General features: G+C 35.3%; 1 protein-coding gene and 1 long non-coding RNA gene across 7 annotated transcripts; both read right to left on the bottom strand.

Moving 5' to 3' along the window:
• Positions 1-884: 884 nt before the first annotated feature.
• LOC113273547 lies at positions 885-3,901 on the bottom strand. Of its 3 annotated transcripts, none has more exons than XR_003322470.1 (3): positions 3,778-3,901; positions 2,942-3,174; positions 885-1,370 (listed from the first exon to the last, which is right to left on the bottom strand). It is a non-coding gene; the product is annotated as an uncharacterized LOC113273547 (long non-coding RNA). The 3 variants fall into 3 exon arrangements; XR_003322468.1 differs by having other exon boundaries at positions 2,942-3,183; positions 3,778-3,870; XR_003322469.1 differs by having other exon boundaries at positions 2,942-3,575; positions 3,778-3,861.
• A 538-nt stretch (positions 3,902-4,439) lies between these two features.
• On the bottom strand, positions 4,440-10,797 carry LOC113274768 (F-box protein CPR1-like). Of its 4 annotated transcripts, none has more exons than XR_003323203.1 (3): positions 9,297-10,797; positions 5,652-5,866; positions 4,440-4,688 (listed from the first exon to the last, which is right to left on the bottom strand). XR_003323203.1 is itself a non-coding variant. In XM_026524156.1 (2 exons), exon 1 carries the CDS (start codon positions 10,571-10,573, stop codon positions 9,332-9,334), a length of 1,242 nt encoding a protein of 413 aa, XP_026379941.1. In that variant the 5' UTR covers positions 10,574-10,797; the 3' UTR covers positions 4,440-4,688; positions 9,297-9,331. The 4 variants fall into 4 exon arrangements, 2 of the variants coding, with proteins under 2 accessions (XP_026379941.1, XP_026379942.1); XR_003323204.1 differs by having other exon boundaries at positions 5,652-5,767; XM_026524156.1 differs by lacking the exon at positions 5,652-5,866.
• Positions 10,798-16,167: the final 5,370 nt, after the last annotated feature.

Raw genomic sequence — 16,167 nt, 5'->3', positions numbered from 1 at the left:
GCCTTGCTTCCTAACACCTGATACTCTGCACCTTTACTTGAGGGGATTGGAACAACAAAATCACTCAATAAATTTTCCAAAGTGCTTCCTCAGGCTTTGGCGGCATTCATAATGCACTTGCCCCCTGTTGGGCGCAGATCCTCTGTACGCGAATATTGCTTGTCCCTCTGTCCCGACGTATCAAGGGATGCCACGTATCCATCACTTTAACAGCGTTTAATTTCCCATCCATCGCTTAGTTATCCAAACAAGTTTTTCGTCAAGAAAACAAAAATCATTCGGTGATGATTGATCAAATCCCAAGTTTAGAAATGATGAACGAAGAATATCAACCCCAACACATATCTAAACCCAATATGATTGCAGTTTAAAGTACAAACTGAATCATTCCAAAGAATAAATATGACGGATTTTTTTTTTACTTTCAAATAGTGTTGTTTGATCTTAACACTGATATTACTTCAGTGTTTGTTTTCTCATAATTATACTGTATCTCTAGTATGATTAGGACACGGAGGGTAACAATTTAATCGAAAAATAGAGTGACTTTCTTCATCTTCTAGTAGTCTACTTAATACAATTCTTTGTTTAATCATGAACTATCACCTATGAACAAATTTAATTTGGCTGTTTGATTTCTTAAATTGCATAATCCATGTTTGCTCATTATCTATGTATAACTAATTCCTTCCATCCTTAAAAAAATCTACAGTGTGTTTTAAGTTAAACCCTAAATCTTATGATGGGAAGAAAGGTAGAAGACCAAGAAATATATCGATTTCCTTTTTGTTTTGTTTTAAATGAATAAATGTTAATTATCATTGAGCGAATAAACTCCGTCAACTGTCAGTGAAGGAAAATATATTAAGAAGACATGTGGCATCTCTTGATACGTTGGGACAGGGGGACAGGCAATATTCGGTTACAGAGGATCTGCGCCCCCCTCTGTTGATGGGCCTGCGCCAAATGTTTACATCGTTTCATCGATATTACTGCAAAGTAATGTTCTTTCGGTACAGACACAGAGAAGGAAGCACATGGACATGCAACAAAATTAGCAAATACCATCAATCCCCAGTCCTAGCACAACTGAGCTTTCTGGTGCAAACAAGTCGCGGTCCAACCCAGTTGTTCTGTCTTTCAAATCAACTAGGGGAAACAAAAAAGGGAAGGACATGCAACAAAATGATGAAACCTCAACCCAGACCACTTCCAATATATCTTTTCATAATTAGACAAATGAAGAAACCTCCAAAAGACCACTTCCAATATATCTTTTCATAATTAGACAAATGAAGAAACCTCCAAGAGTAACCGGTTCACAAACTGGACCTGTATCATCTGGCAGTGGAAGCGTTTTCTCAGGATAGCTGTCAGGCAGTACAGAAATGAGTGAGTGACGCACTTTAAATTTCACGCTATTGACATTTAAAACAAAATTTTCTTTGCATACATTGCATATGCAACTTAGTTTTGAATTTTATTCAAGCAATTTAGTGCAGGGCCGAATGCTCATAAAAACTATGTAAATTAGTAACACATAACAGAAGTCAGTAAATTGGCCACACATAACAGGCTGCGGGTTTGGTGTCTGTCTTCATTTTACGCAGTCAGTCTTTCCGCAGTTTGGTTTGTTGTAGCCATGCTCAAGACCTGACTGCCTATCCTCTTCCTTGTTTCTCCGTCTCTCACTTAAAAGTCGGTAATTTGCTGTAAAATGTCAACAATTGTTTTTCTTCAACGAAAGCAAAAGCTTGGAACTGAGTCAGTGGTTCGCTGCTCTAACTCCACCATGAAGCTTAAATTAGAATTCACACACTTTTTTTTTTTTTGGTTTCTTGCACTGGTAGAGTTAGAGCAGTTAAATTCTGGTGCAGAAGACAAGAATTCTTGGTATGACTGTAGAACCGTTTTTCTTGTGTAAAGTCATTAACAGCCGGTTTCTGATCTTCTCCACTACCCCTGAACATATTTTTCCCAAAATCTGAATTTGAATGCATTCTAAGGTTACAACTTAACATTCAATCTAAAGGTCACATTAAATTGAAATAACGAAGAGACTAAGTAAATGAAAGAAGTTGCCCTGCAGAATATTTTCCATTAGAAAGTCAATAACATTCCTTGTGAAGTCCTATTCATAACTAAGGAATAGCTAGTTTCAGCTCTATAGGTACCCATATACAGCTTTAGAGATGCTGGGGTGCACCAGGATATGTTCTTCTGTTTCATGCTATTTGTTTGGAATATTACGGAGGATTGAATATATTCTTCTAGCTAATGCTACTTCCATTAAAATTCGGTAGCCACGTGATCGTATATGTGGCCCCACAGTTATTCTCCCACTAACCCTATCACCCTAAGACTACCAACAATTGATTCTCGAAATAAGATCATGCAAATTAGAGGAGGAGGATCAATAATGCTTCTAGTTACACGGGAATGGGTGGCCATGAGGATCTTTAGGTTGCATTAATCATGCAGATTCATCAGATTGAGTCTCATGTTTTCTATATGTTCTGAAGTAACCTATAAGGTGTTCCATGATTCTAGTAACTGGTTCAGTCAGTCGTAATGGACCAACTATTTTCTTATTGTAAAAGACGGCAAGCATTGAATTCTAAGGACAATCAAACTGTTCCATAATACGTAACAAAAAGGTAGTCCAATCATATTAAACACTAAAAAACACAAGATGAACATGGTTGCCATGCTATAACCTACTTACTAATTCCTACTAGTCATACTTTTCATTATAATTACCCTAGTGACAAGAGAATGGCAGTCCAAACACAGTAAAAGATGCATATATTGAATTTGAAAGCAAACAGTTCCATAATGTACCAAAAAGTGATTAGATGCCAAATCAAATATAGAAAATGAGAGTTTCAGAACCCGTAATTATAACAATCAAAAAGATAACCCAGTGTATAAGATATGTTACCTCAATGTTTATCGCCTAGCTGGAGTTCTCCATGTTTAAGTTTGTAGTCTTTTTCTCCACATAAGTACCAGTTTTAAGTGGGACTAGGCTTTCCAAATAACCCTCTATACTCATCAGCAGGATATCCAAATTTCCTCTCAAAACAGTAAGTCTTCCAGCACACTCACATGCATATCCAATTCTTCTCCGTATTCGGGAGGTAACATAGTAAAGGCACATCCATGAGCCTTTCCCTGCTAGTACTGAAAACAAATTAGTATAACTTTAGAGATGCTTTGCAATTCCAATGAGTCCCATGAAAAGCAAACCACAAGTATTTGTAAAAGGCCTTGTAAGAGATGGGGTTGTTGATACAATTCCAAGAATCCAATCCCAATGCATATACTTGCATTTTAAAGCAATCAGGAGAGTTTAGAACCCCAGATATTCGTACTACAATGTAATCGTCAATTTCGCTTTGATAGTGACACTTGATTCATCCCGAAATTCAAATACCCATTCCACCACCAGAAATACCCATACAAATCAAACCATTACAAGAACCCAGATTTCCAATAGCCTCAGTATGTATTTTTTTAAAATGGGTACACCATCGAAACAACTTTCACTTCTGATAAAACTGAAGCTGATAATGCTGAAATTGATTTGTAATCGATGGAATTAATCATAGATTCATAGGGTTATTACGTTGATCAAACTAAGAATGACAAAACACGAGTCTAGGGTTACGATTGCTACTTTGAATCGATCGATTAATGAAACTAGGTTTTGAAAGTAAATTACACAAGGTCTAGAGTTAAGATTGAATTAACTGGTAATCTTAGAAAAATATCTACCTGAATCTCATCCGGAAGACTCCATATTTCTTCAGATTTCACTTCAGTAAAGAGAGAAACATAGAGAGAGAGGTTCAGACTCCAGAGACTGTTAAGGCGGGGAAATGAACAAGGCAGTGGCTTTTCATTCGGTTTTATAATGCTTCGAAATATTAGTCCCACATTGACTAAACCTCATACTTATGTTTGTTTATATTCGGGAACATTTAACTACCAGCATCGACATACTCTTACAAGCTCTGCAGAGCCTTACCGCCCCTTGCTTCTCACAGATGTGAGTGTGAGCAGTTTGTTCTTTTTTTTTTCATTTTTCATTAAAAACAGTTTCATAGGCATTATTTTCTATGTGACGGTTACAATGAAAATTTTGAACCAACATGCATATTTGGAGCCACTAGTAAACTTTGGGTCGCTAGGTGTTTTTCATGTCACGGGACAAATTTAATTTCCAAAGTTTACTAGTAGTCAAATTTCTGGATTGATATCTGTCAGGCAATACAGAATGAGTGATGATGTACTTTAAATTTCACGCAATTGACATTTTAAACAAAATCTTCTTTGCCTACATTGTATATATACTGAATTTAGTTCAAGCAATTTAGTGCAAGGCCAAACGCTCACAAAAGTTACGTAAATTGGCAAAACATAACAGAAGTCAGTAATTCACTGTAAAATGAAGTCGGTGTTCAATAGCTTCAAACTGAGAAAACTTTCACCATAAAGCTTAAATTAGAATTCGTACAAATTATGTTTGGTTTCTTTCACTGGTAGAGTTAGAGCAGTTGAATTCTGGTGCATAAGACAAGAATTCTTTGTATTGACTGTAGAACCGTTTTTCTCGAGCCCAGTCATTAACAACATCGACCAGTTTCCAATCTTTTCCACTACCCCAGAACATATTTTCCTGTAATCTGAATTTGAATGCATACTATGAGTTACAACTTGCATTTAATCTAAAGCAGTAACTTGAAACAATGAAGAGACAATAATTATATGAAAGAAGTTGCCCCGCAAAACTTCTCCATCAGAAAATCAATAACATTCCTCGTGAAGACCTATTCCTGACTAAGGAATTGCGAGTTTCAGTTATATAGGTCTACATATACAGCTTTACAGATGCTGGCATGCACCTGGATATATTATTCTATTTCATGCTATTTTGGAATATTACAGATAGAATATATTCTTCTAGCTAATGCTAGTTCCATTAGAATTTGGTCGCCACAGCCCACGTGATCAGTACATGTGGGCCCACAGTTATCCTCCACCTAATCCTAGCACCCTAAGGCTACAAACAATTGATTCCGAAATCACATCATCACAATGAGAGAAGGAGAATGATCAATACTACTTCTAGTGACACGGGAATGGACAGCACTGAGGATCCTTAGGTTGCATATTCATGCAGATACATCACATTGAGTCTCTTGTTATCTAAATGTTCTGAAGTAACCTATAAGGTGTTCCATGTTTCTACTAATTGGTTTCAGTCAGTGGTAATGGACCAAGTACTTTCTTATTGTAGAAGATGCCTAAATTGAATTTGAAGGACAATCAAAACTGTTCCATGATATGTACCAAAAAGGTAGTCTAATCAAATCAAACACTGAAAAACACAAGATGAAAATAATTGCAGTATTTTAACCTACTGACATAGTTCTACTAGTCTTGCTTTTCATTTTAATTACCCTAGTGACGAGAGAATTACCCTAGTGACGAGAGAACGGCAAGATGCATATACTGAATTTAAAAGCAAAGCAGTTCCATAATGTACCAAAAGGCGATTTGAAGTCAAATCAAACATAGAAAATGAGAGTTGCAGAACCCATGATTATAACAATCAAAAACATAACCAAGTGTATAAGAAATTTCACCTCAACATTTATCGCCTAGCTGGAAGTCGTGAGATTTCAGAGGCTTCTTAAGATGCAAACAGATGCAAAGAAAAATAAAAGAAGAGAAGTGTTTTTAAGATACTAATCCCTCCCAGCTGAAAGCAAACCAGACAGAACGCAATCTTCAAACATCAAGTGATTTGGTGTTCAAAATTTACATTAACATACTAAGGTTACAATCAATCTAAAGTTCCCTGCAAATTTAATAAAGAGACCACAAGTCAGTGACGGAGCCAGAGCTCTCACGCTATGGGGTCGGATTTTATTTTTTTTGACATTCACACCGAAAAATTGAACCGTCATATAGAAGCTCGCACAGTAGTATTAAAATCAAGTAAATCTATAAACACCACCAATATATGATCCAAAGCAGAGACATACTGATGATTTTTGTTTGAATAAGACTGGAAACCAAATGCGGCCGGAGGCCGCCAGAAAATTTTAAGAACAAAGTGCAATATTACGTGAACAATTGGGGTTTGCTTACATAGTGCTGGATTAAAAGATGAATAAACATGAAAGTACACAAACTTAATAATAATAAAAGATAACTACAGAAAGAAAAATGGTACACCAACCGTATTTTTGTTTTAATTTGCGTAGTGGCTGGATGAAACTTACAAAGGCATGATTCTAAATTAACTACCGTGAGAGGGTCAGCAGAGAATTTTACCAATTTCCATTACATATTGCCCCCACAGGTGACTTAAATTACAAAATTACTAAGCCTTTTCTAGGTAAATTCCTACAACAAGTGGGGTCTAGGGACCCCATTTGTCTCGCTATGCCTCCGTCCCTGCCATAAGTATCCAAAGGAAGCTGCTTTGCAGACTTCTTCACATTAGAAAACCAATAACATTCCTCGATTCCTGAGCAAGGAATTGCTAGTTTCAGCTATATGGGCATACATAGCTTTAGAGATGCTGACATGCACTTGGATATGTTCTTCTATTTCATACTTTTTTGGGAACATTACAGAAATAATATATTCTTCTAGATCATGCTAGTACCAGCATAGTTTGGTCGCCAAGTGATCAGTGCATATGGCCCAACACCCTAAGACTACCAGCAATTGATTCCGAAATCACACCATGTGAATGAGAGAAGGAGAATGTTCACAAATGCTTCCAATGACAAGCAAATAGGCGTCCATGATGATCCTTAGTTTGCATTATTCATGCAGTACGTTACATATAACCTCTAGTTTCTTAAATGTTCTGAAGTAACCTATTAGCTGTTCCATGTTTCTAATAATTGTTTTCAGTCAGTGGTCATGAAATAAATGCAATATTATAAGTAACCTACTTAGTCTTAATTTTCAGTATAATTCCCTAGTGACAAGAGAATGGCAAGCCAAGCAGATCCTTAGCATCATACATGCAATATATATTATTTTTCTTCATAATATACCTGTAAATGCTGATAATAACTTACGTATTCTACGTGTTCCTTGATCCTAGTACTTGGTTTATTTCAGTCAATTGTAAGGAGGCACTACTTTCTCACAGTATAAGATGCAAATATTGAATTCAAAAGCAACAGAATGCCATAAGGCAGCAAAGAGCGATTAGAAGCCAAATCAAAAATCATAAAAAAACTATTAACCAGTTTCTACTCAAATAAAGAAGTTGTCATACTTATAACAGACAAAAAGGTCTTCGGATCTCCTGTCCCCTACTTTCCTATACCCTCATGTCCCGCCAATTATGCATCGCCATGTGTCGTCTATTTTTCCTCTAATTATATGATTCAGTTAATTTGAGAAAAATTAGCCGAAAAAATACAAGATATAATTACTTTCCTTCATTAGCGTGAATCCAAATCTGAGCCAAAATCCAAACCTATATGCCTCGACATATCTCTTTATCAATCATAGAGTTTTTCCATCGAAGGAAAAAGGATCGACACAGTACATAAAAGATCCAAATAAGAACTAATTTATTATTTCAAGAAGAGCTTCTAATGGCTAACTAGACTACTAGATTCATTACAATAAGGTGCAATGACAACAAGTATCGTACTTACTTTAAAAAAATTTACATCAATTATTTTTTTGCTAATGTTCTGTCAGTTGCAACCTTTTGATTAATCATGATTGTTTACAAGTCTTACCAATCAGGATTGATACATCCTTTCTTCTACATTTAATTATCAAAAGTGATAAGTACCCAACTAAGAGCCAGAAAGACCATGACAGCATAATGTGTGGAGTTGGGTTTACTTGCTGCCTCCATAACCATAATTTTGGAATTGCTTTTCAAGGCATCTAACAAAATTATAAATGGAATCCAAGTAATGTTGTTGAGAAGATCTTTGTTGTATTGTGGTCTTTTTCTGCTCTCTAATCACGACTCTAAAAAATAATAGTTAAGAGAAGGATGAATTTCGGTAGAAAAAAAGAGTTTGAGAAGGATGAATTTCAGAAAAAAAAAAATAACAAATAAAAAAAAATATATAAGGAGGGAGATGTAGGTTAGGCTTTTGATTGTATATATTTTCGGCTACCTTCGGCTGTTTTTCTCTTTGTAACTATCTCATTCAACTGCAAATTAAGGGAGATAATATGCGCCAGATGTCACTATGCAATTGGAGGGACACAAGGGTATAGGGAAAGAGGGGACAGGGGATCCGGAGCCGACAAAATGATAACCAGATGTGTTCATTGCCTAGCTGGACTTCTCCACGTTCAAATTTGTATTCATTTTCTCCACATTAAGCGGGACTTGGCTTTCTACATAACTCACTATATTCATCAGTAGATTATTTAGATTTCCTTTCAAAGGGAAGTACACCTTTCTAACTCTTCCACTTATTTGATCATACAACACTGACATGCAAGTGGATATGTTGTTCTATTTCATGCTATTTTGGAATATTACTGATAGAATATGTTCTTCTAGCTAATGCTAGTTCCATTAAAATTTGGTTGCCACGTGAGCAGTGTATGTGGGACCACAGTTATTCTCCAACTAACCCTATCACCCTAAGACCATCAGCAATTGATTCTCAAAATAAACTCATGCGAATGAGAGGAGGAGGATGATAATTAATGCTTCTACTGACAAGGGAATGGGCGGCCATGACGATCCTTAGGTTGCACTTCATGCAGATACATCACATTGAATCTCTCATTTTCTAAAATTTATGAAGTAACCTATTAGGTGTTCCATGTTTCTACTAATTGGTTTCAGTCAGTTGTAATGGACCAACTACTTTCTTATTGTAAAAGACGCCAAGCATGAAGTGCAACCTATTAGGTGTTCCATGTTTCTACTAATTGGTTTCAGTCAGTTGAAATCGAAGGACAATCAAAACTGTTCCATAGTATGTACCAGAAAGGTAGTCCAACCAAATATAACGCCAAAAAACTCTAGATGAAAATAGTTGCTATACTATAACCTACTGAATCATTTCTACTAGTCTTACTTTTCATTATAATTACCCTAGTGACAAGAGAATGGCAGGCCAAACACACTAAATGTTGCATATATTGAATTTAAAAGCAAAACAGTCCCATAATGTACTAAAAAGCGATTAGAAGCCAAATCAAACATAGAAAATGAGAGTTGCAGACCCCGTAACTATAACAATCAAAAAAATAACCAAGTGTATAAGATACGTTACCTCAATATCTATCGCCTAGCTGGAGTTCTCCACGTTCAAGTATGTAAGAAAATTTTCTCCACATAAGTCCCAGATTTAAGTGGGACTAGGCTTACCACATAACTCTCTATGTTCTTCGGCAGAATATCTAAATTTCCTCTTAAAGCAGTATCAGGGAAGTACACCTTTCTAACTCTTCCACTTACTTTATCATATAAAATTAAATCCGTATGGGTATTTATTAGAATCTCACCATTTTCAAAAGACCATATGGGCTTAAATTTATACATATCCCATCTTATTGATAATTGGTCTTGGGTTATGGTAAATTGTTTAGTCCAAGACTCTCTTACTCCATACTCTTGCATCACCCATACATCAGATCGGATGTCTCTCACAAGAACAGCTAAGCATAGGCAGTCTCCCAGCACGCCCACATGTATATCCAATTCTTCTCCATTTTCTGGAGGTACCATAATTACCTCTGGTAAAGGCACATCCAGGAGCCTCTCACTGCTAATTTTGAAAGCAACGATAACTTTAGAGGATGCTTTGCCAATCCAATGAAGAGCTCCATGGAAAAGCAAACCACAAGTATTTGTAAAAGGAAGAAACGAGTAAGAGCTGGGGTTGTCGATACAATTCCAAGAATCCAATCCCAATGTATACACTTTCATGCTAAAGCAATCAGGAGAGTTTTCAGAACCCGATATTCGTACTACCTTGTAATCGTCAATTTCACTATCATGGCCAAACCCATATCTGATTTGATAAGAATATTCTTCCTCAACCAATGGATACTGGGGTAATGATATCTCTTTATATTCTCTGGTTGTTGGATTCCAAATACAAATGCTATTATCTAAAGGATTACCACATCCATCAGCAATACTTAAGCAAATCAAGCCGTTACAAGAACCCAAAACATTAAAAGAACGAATTTTCTTGTATTCAAATGGATAATCCAATCGAAGAGCTCCGTCAAAGTCACAATCATCATATACTACTGAAATTGACAATGATAACGATGTTGATATTGACAGTGATAATGATGATAATACTGAAGCATAATCAATAGAGTAAACAATTGGGTTCTTACTTAACCAAAGATGTGTTCGACTTAAAATGAATCTAGGTTTTCTGGTTTGAATAGTTTGTATGAGATGATTGTTGACAAATTTAGGGTTACAAAGTAGAGAATACCAAAACTTGCATACGCACCTGCAAATTAAAATGGAATTCGCTGGTAATTTCATAAAGATCTCAAGTTGAATCTCTTCTGGAAGACGACTCAACATCGTCGTAGCTTGAAGATGAGATTTCTGCTGATTATCTTCTCCTATAGAATTAGGACTTTTCAAAATCAATGATTTTTACAACTGATTATCTTCTCTTAGTAATGATATATAGAATTTTCAATTAGAAGGAATTGGGGATTTAGGGGTTTCAAGAAGAGAAATTCTGGGGACTAGGGAATTTACTGAGCTGTTTCTGGGAACAGGGACACACGGGGTTTCCCTCTCCGAATCTCTATAGAAGACTAGAAGAGTAGAGAGTGTCCAACTAGAGCTTAGCCGGTTAATGGACCGTGGACCATAAGTACTAAAATGCCCTTGATCCCCGGATCCATACAAATATTTATGAGAATTGAATACGAGCCCAATTCTAGACGTAAAACATCACCATCTATCACTGTAAAAATCAATCATTAGAAGTTTAATTGTCGAAATTAAGATTGATAGGCGGTAAGGTTTTGTATTTTGGATCATGCATTTTTTTAGTTGGAATATAAAGTGTTATAAAAGAAACAACTCATCAAAATATTAACGTCAAACTCATTACCGTTTGAGGAAGTATCAGTAACACAATTTTGTTGAAGTGAATTTGAAGGAACCTCTTCACAGAGGAGGATGAATTTTCACTGCTGCATATGAACCAATCTGGGTGATTTATCATTTCGAACAAGATGTACACGGGTTTTAGTTTATTTACCCCTTTTAATATAGAGCGTTTTAGTTTATTTTGATGGATTTACCCATTCCACCTATTTTGTTTCTTTCTAACATTAAAGGGGGTAATGGATGCACCTATCTTCTAAAATGAACTAAATGTAATAGTGATACTACAGTAAAACTTCGATAAATTAATAGTCTTGGGACTGCTAAATTCTATCAATTTAGCGAAGTATTAATTTATAAATAAATTGATAAGTTATTATTTTATCGAAACATACCAAATTTAATTTAAATTTCTAAAATAAGTGTGCAGTATCAAATATATCTAGAGATTTTATTTTCAATTCAAATTTCTAATTATTTTATGGCATATTATGTGTATAAATGTATATGCTTTAATGTTAAAATTAAAATAAGAAAAGGAAAATAAAATAAAATAAAATCATTTCGGAACTTCTCAAGGGAGTACAAATACTTAAAGATGAAGTCCAATATATGATAAATGTGAACAAAAACAAATAACCTTAGACGCCTATTTTAATAAGCACCATAATATAATGTTATCACACGGATTATTAATTAATATATTAGTTGGGCCCTCCTGGAAACTTAAAAATTTTATTAGCTTATAAATTTAGCGTGGTTATTAATTTAGCATACTGGTCCAAGTCAGAACTGGCAAAAAATATTATTTTAACGAAGTTATTAGTTTATCGCGGATTACTTTAACGAAGTTCTACTGTAGTTGGATTGTTTATTTTTAGTTAATGATCCATGCTACATAATGAGAAATCCCAAAGAAATTGTTTTGGGCATCTTCACTTGCACAGTCTTTTCTCCGGCTGAAGTTCATATTCGTGCTTCCTTTTTCTTTTAAATAAAATTTTTGAACTGAAGTTCATCCATGTCATTGCAGAAAGTGATGCTAAAGACTTTGTTGATTAGTTTGTCGCAAGGAATATTGACGGTGATAAACACACATATGTTCTTTTCAAAGAAACTTCCTATTTTAGTTCATGCTTGTAAGTTTATGTCAATTCCCATAACCTGTAATGATGCTGCTTATGCGCCTTAAGTAACTCATTTGGAAAAAGTTAACAATTCCTCTATGTTCAGTCAAAACCTCTTATTCGGATCTTGCCGGTAGTTGAAGCAGATCTTCAACTTATTTATCAGGCACTCGTTTATAAAAATAAAATTATTATAGCATTGCTCGGTTGAACCTACCAAGCATTGGTTGTCAAATTTAGTTCCAAAACTCGAGTTAACGTATATTGAAATATTGAGACTTACTCTACTTACTCATGAAGACCTAAAGATGTACTGAAGACAACGAAAACAAGATACTTTGATTTAAAATTAGTAACTTCAGACTTGACTTATTCTTTTTCTATCTTTGTTTTTACAAGTCTTTATTTCATTGATAACATAATAACATGCGAAGTTTGTTACAATGAATTTTGTATTAGTGACTTGGTCATTATATTATGATCAAAGTATAAAAAAAAAACATATATACAATAGTTGTATCGAGAACTTAAGTATATATGTGGAGTTATGAAGTATAGTTTATCTATGGACTTCTGATTTTCGATGTTGCACTAATTTGTAACTTGTTATTGCATTATGTATTAAACTTAGGTTAATCCTTACTTTAATAATGATACTAGAAAGAAATTTCAAAATTATATGTTGAAGTAGTTGATCTGCGGAACTTGTTTCGTAGCCGAAGAGGGATCTTAGGATCGATCCTAGAAGCAGGACCCACCCCTAGATAGGACTGATCTCAAGTAAGATCGGTCCAAGGACCGATCCTCACTATATTTAGTTTATTTTTTATTTTTACAATATGTCTGTTATGTTCACGGGTTTTTCGAACATCAAGATGTACATGAATTGTATTGAGATTTAAGAATGTTCATAAATGTCGACATAATGTTTGAACATGTGCCAAACTCTAATATCTTATTGTTAAAGTATATATATTTCTGATATTCAAGGAAAGATCCCACAATATCGATTTTTGTATCGAAATTATATGCTTCTAGTTTGATTGCAGCCGTATGCGTCAAAAATAATTTCACTTTCTTGCTTAACTAAAATAAATGAAGTATGTGATAAGAAAGAGTTCGTTTCCACAAAGAGGCAGTTGTTGTTATGCAATTTTCAGATTCTTAAGTAACCAAGGGGGGATTTTTGTTTATCAATGCAACAAAAATAATTGAAAGCAAAGTAAAGAATTGGAATAATCAAAAGAAGAAGATATTGGTCACGGGATAGTATCATTCACAAACATGTATTTTCATCTTTGACAAGAGGCCTAATAAAAATACAAAGGCCATGGTGTAAGTACTTTACCGCTTGATTCTTCACAAATTGTATGTCTCGATAACATAAACTTCTTGAATTCATCTTGATAATCTTCACTCTTGTACAATGTAATTAATATCGGATATTGGTTTATTTCGTCCGGGACCGATACACTGATGCGACTTTATATCGGGGATATTATCGTTGAAATATTGATATAATATCGGTACCAATTTAGAGACTAAAATTTTATAGCAAACATTTTCTTCACATATTTTCTGTTAAGATGTAACAAATACCATCAATTTTATCAAAAACACAAAAGAATAACTTCAATAACTTTAAAGCTCACTACCTAAAATGATAATTATACAAGTTCAAACTAGAGACAGGAGAGTAACTTCAACAACTTTAAAGTTTACTACCTAAAATGGTAATTAAACAGGGATTTATCCGTTCCCGTCTTTGAAAAACCTAAAATACCTTTAATCTTTACCTAAAACGACTAATTTAACCCGTACCGGATTTTCGTAAAAATATCGTATCGGCTCATATCGGCCGATATTATCGGAAAGATATTGTATCGCCGATATATTTTTTATCGTATCGCTCCAGAGCGATATCCGATATTTCGCCGATATATCGGCCGATACAGCCGATATTGACTACATTGCTCTTGTACAATAGTCTTCAACTTGTAAAATTTTGCTCCTTGTCTTGTTGCTTAACTTGAATCTGAAATCTGCTCATTTCTGTACCGTTGCTTGTAAACCTTGAACGTCTTCAACTTTCCTTCGAATTTGTGATGCTCCTCTTGGTGATGATGATGGTGTTTCTATGGACCTGTTGGTGTAGAGAGAGATAAAGTGGATGGTGCTAACTGCGAACAAGATTACAAGTGGTATGTAAGTTAGCAATTCAGTGTCACCATCATGGTTGATAAAATAGCACTCAAGAGATCAAAATAGTGCTTCTATTGGTGGGAGGTTGGGTAGATCACCATTCTACCCGGAGTTTACGTACGGTGACACACACTCTAAAAGCACAAATTTAGACAGGTACAAAGAAGTGAAGGTCGGTGCCTCGCTTGATGTAACAATGGGTAGTCTCCACTATAAGGGATCACAACTTTAATACCGAATTCAGTCTGCACCTTATTTGCCACTGGCATGGTTAAATCCAACTTTAACTCTCATACAAGTAAGAAACCCGATCACGTTCTCTGTCATCTCTAAGTTCAGTCACTCTTATGAGAATCTCGATGTAATCTTAGCGACATGTATACTATGTGACTCTAAACTAACTACAAGTTGGAGTTTTTCATGAACTAATTTACAAAGAAGTTGAAAAATCATGAAAAAATGGAAAAATTTACAATGCAAATGCTTAACCACTCCCCCACACTTAAACTTTACATTGTCATCAATGTAAATTGAGTCATCCAAAGTAAGTCAATGTGGGAAATCTTATAATTATATGCGACAAGAAATCAGAAAAAAGTAAAAACAAGACAAGAAAAATTTAAAAACAAGAGAAGAAATACTCATCCCATGGGTTGCCTCCCATTTAGCGCTTGTTTTAAAGTCGTCATCCCGACTATATCCTTGCTTTCTGCGCCTTATCTAGCTTCCAACACATTATGGAAATCTGATTGAATGGTACTTGGGTGTTTCCTCGCCTCAAAGATGTTGAAGTGTATGACTTCTTCATCAAACTCCATAGTCAAGGTGCCATTGTGGACATCAATCTTCGTTCTAGTTGTACTAAAAAATGGTCTACCCAACAGTAAAGGTGTAGACGAGGATGAATTCACATCACTCATGTCTAAAACGTAGAAACCCACTGGAAATATTAGTCCTTTTACCTGCACCAAAACATCCTCAACAATCCCTTTCGGGTAAACATTAGATCTATCTGCAAGTTGAATAACTATGCCGGTTTTCTTAAGAGGACCAAGGTTTAAAGCATCATAAATAGAAGTAGGCATAACATTAATAGAAGCTCTTAAATCTAACATAGCTTTTGTAAACCTCGTTTTACCAATTGTGCATGGAATTGTGAAACTACCGGGATCCTTCAATTTAGGTGGGAGTTTCTTTCGAAGATATGCCGAAGCATTCTTCCCCACACTCATTACCTCATTACCGGTTAGCTTGTGCTTGTTTGTGCACAATTCCTTTACACACTTTGCATAGTGAGGAGATTGCCTAAGTACTTCAATGAGTGGAATATTCACTTGGACGTTCTTAAAAACATCCCAAATATCCCTATCTTGCTCCACCTTTCTATTAGATTTAACGAACCTGTCAGGAAAAGGTATAGGAGGAACATAAGTAGGAATATGATTTTTAGAGTTGGAAATAGGTACCTCGGAAGTTTGGGGGAAATCAACATCATTTTCCTCCAAAACTGGTCCCTTTGGGACTTCTTCTTTACCCGAATCAGTAACTTCAGGTTGCACAAGTCGTGCACCACTTCCAAACGTAATAGCATTGGCACCATCTCTTGGGTTAAGAGGTTGGGAAGGAAGTTTCTCACCATTTTGTGCATGCAACTGATTAATCTCCTCGGCCATCGAACCAACTTGTGTTTGCAAGTCCTTGACCGCACCCTCCGTTCTTTGCATA

This window comes from Papaver somniferum, chromosome 4 (genome assembly GCF_003573695.1).
Source record: "Papaver somniferum cultivar HN1 chromosome 4, ASM357369v1, whole genome shotgun sequence".
Lineage (NCBI taxonomy): Eukaryota > Viridiplantae > Streptophyta > Magnoliopsida > Ranunculales > Papaveraceae > Papaver > Papaver somniferum.
Note: the sequence above shows the minus strand (reverse complement) of the source record. Positions and strands in the feature narration are given on the sequence as shown.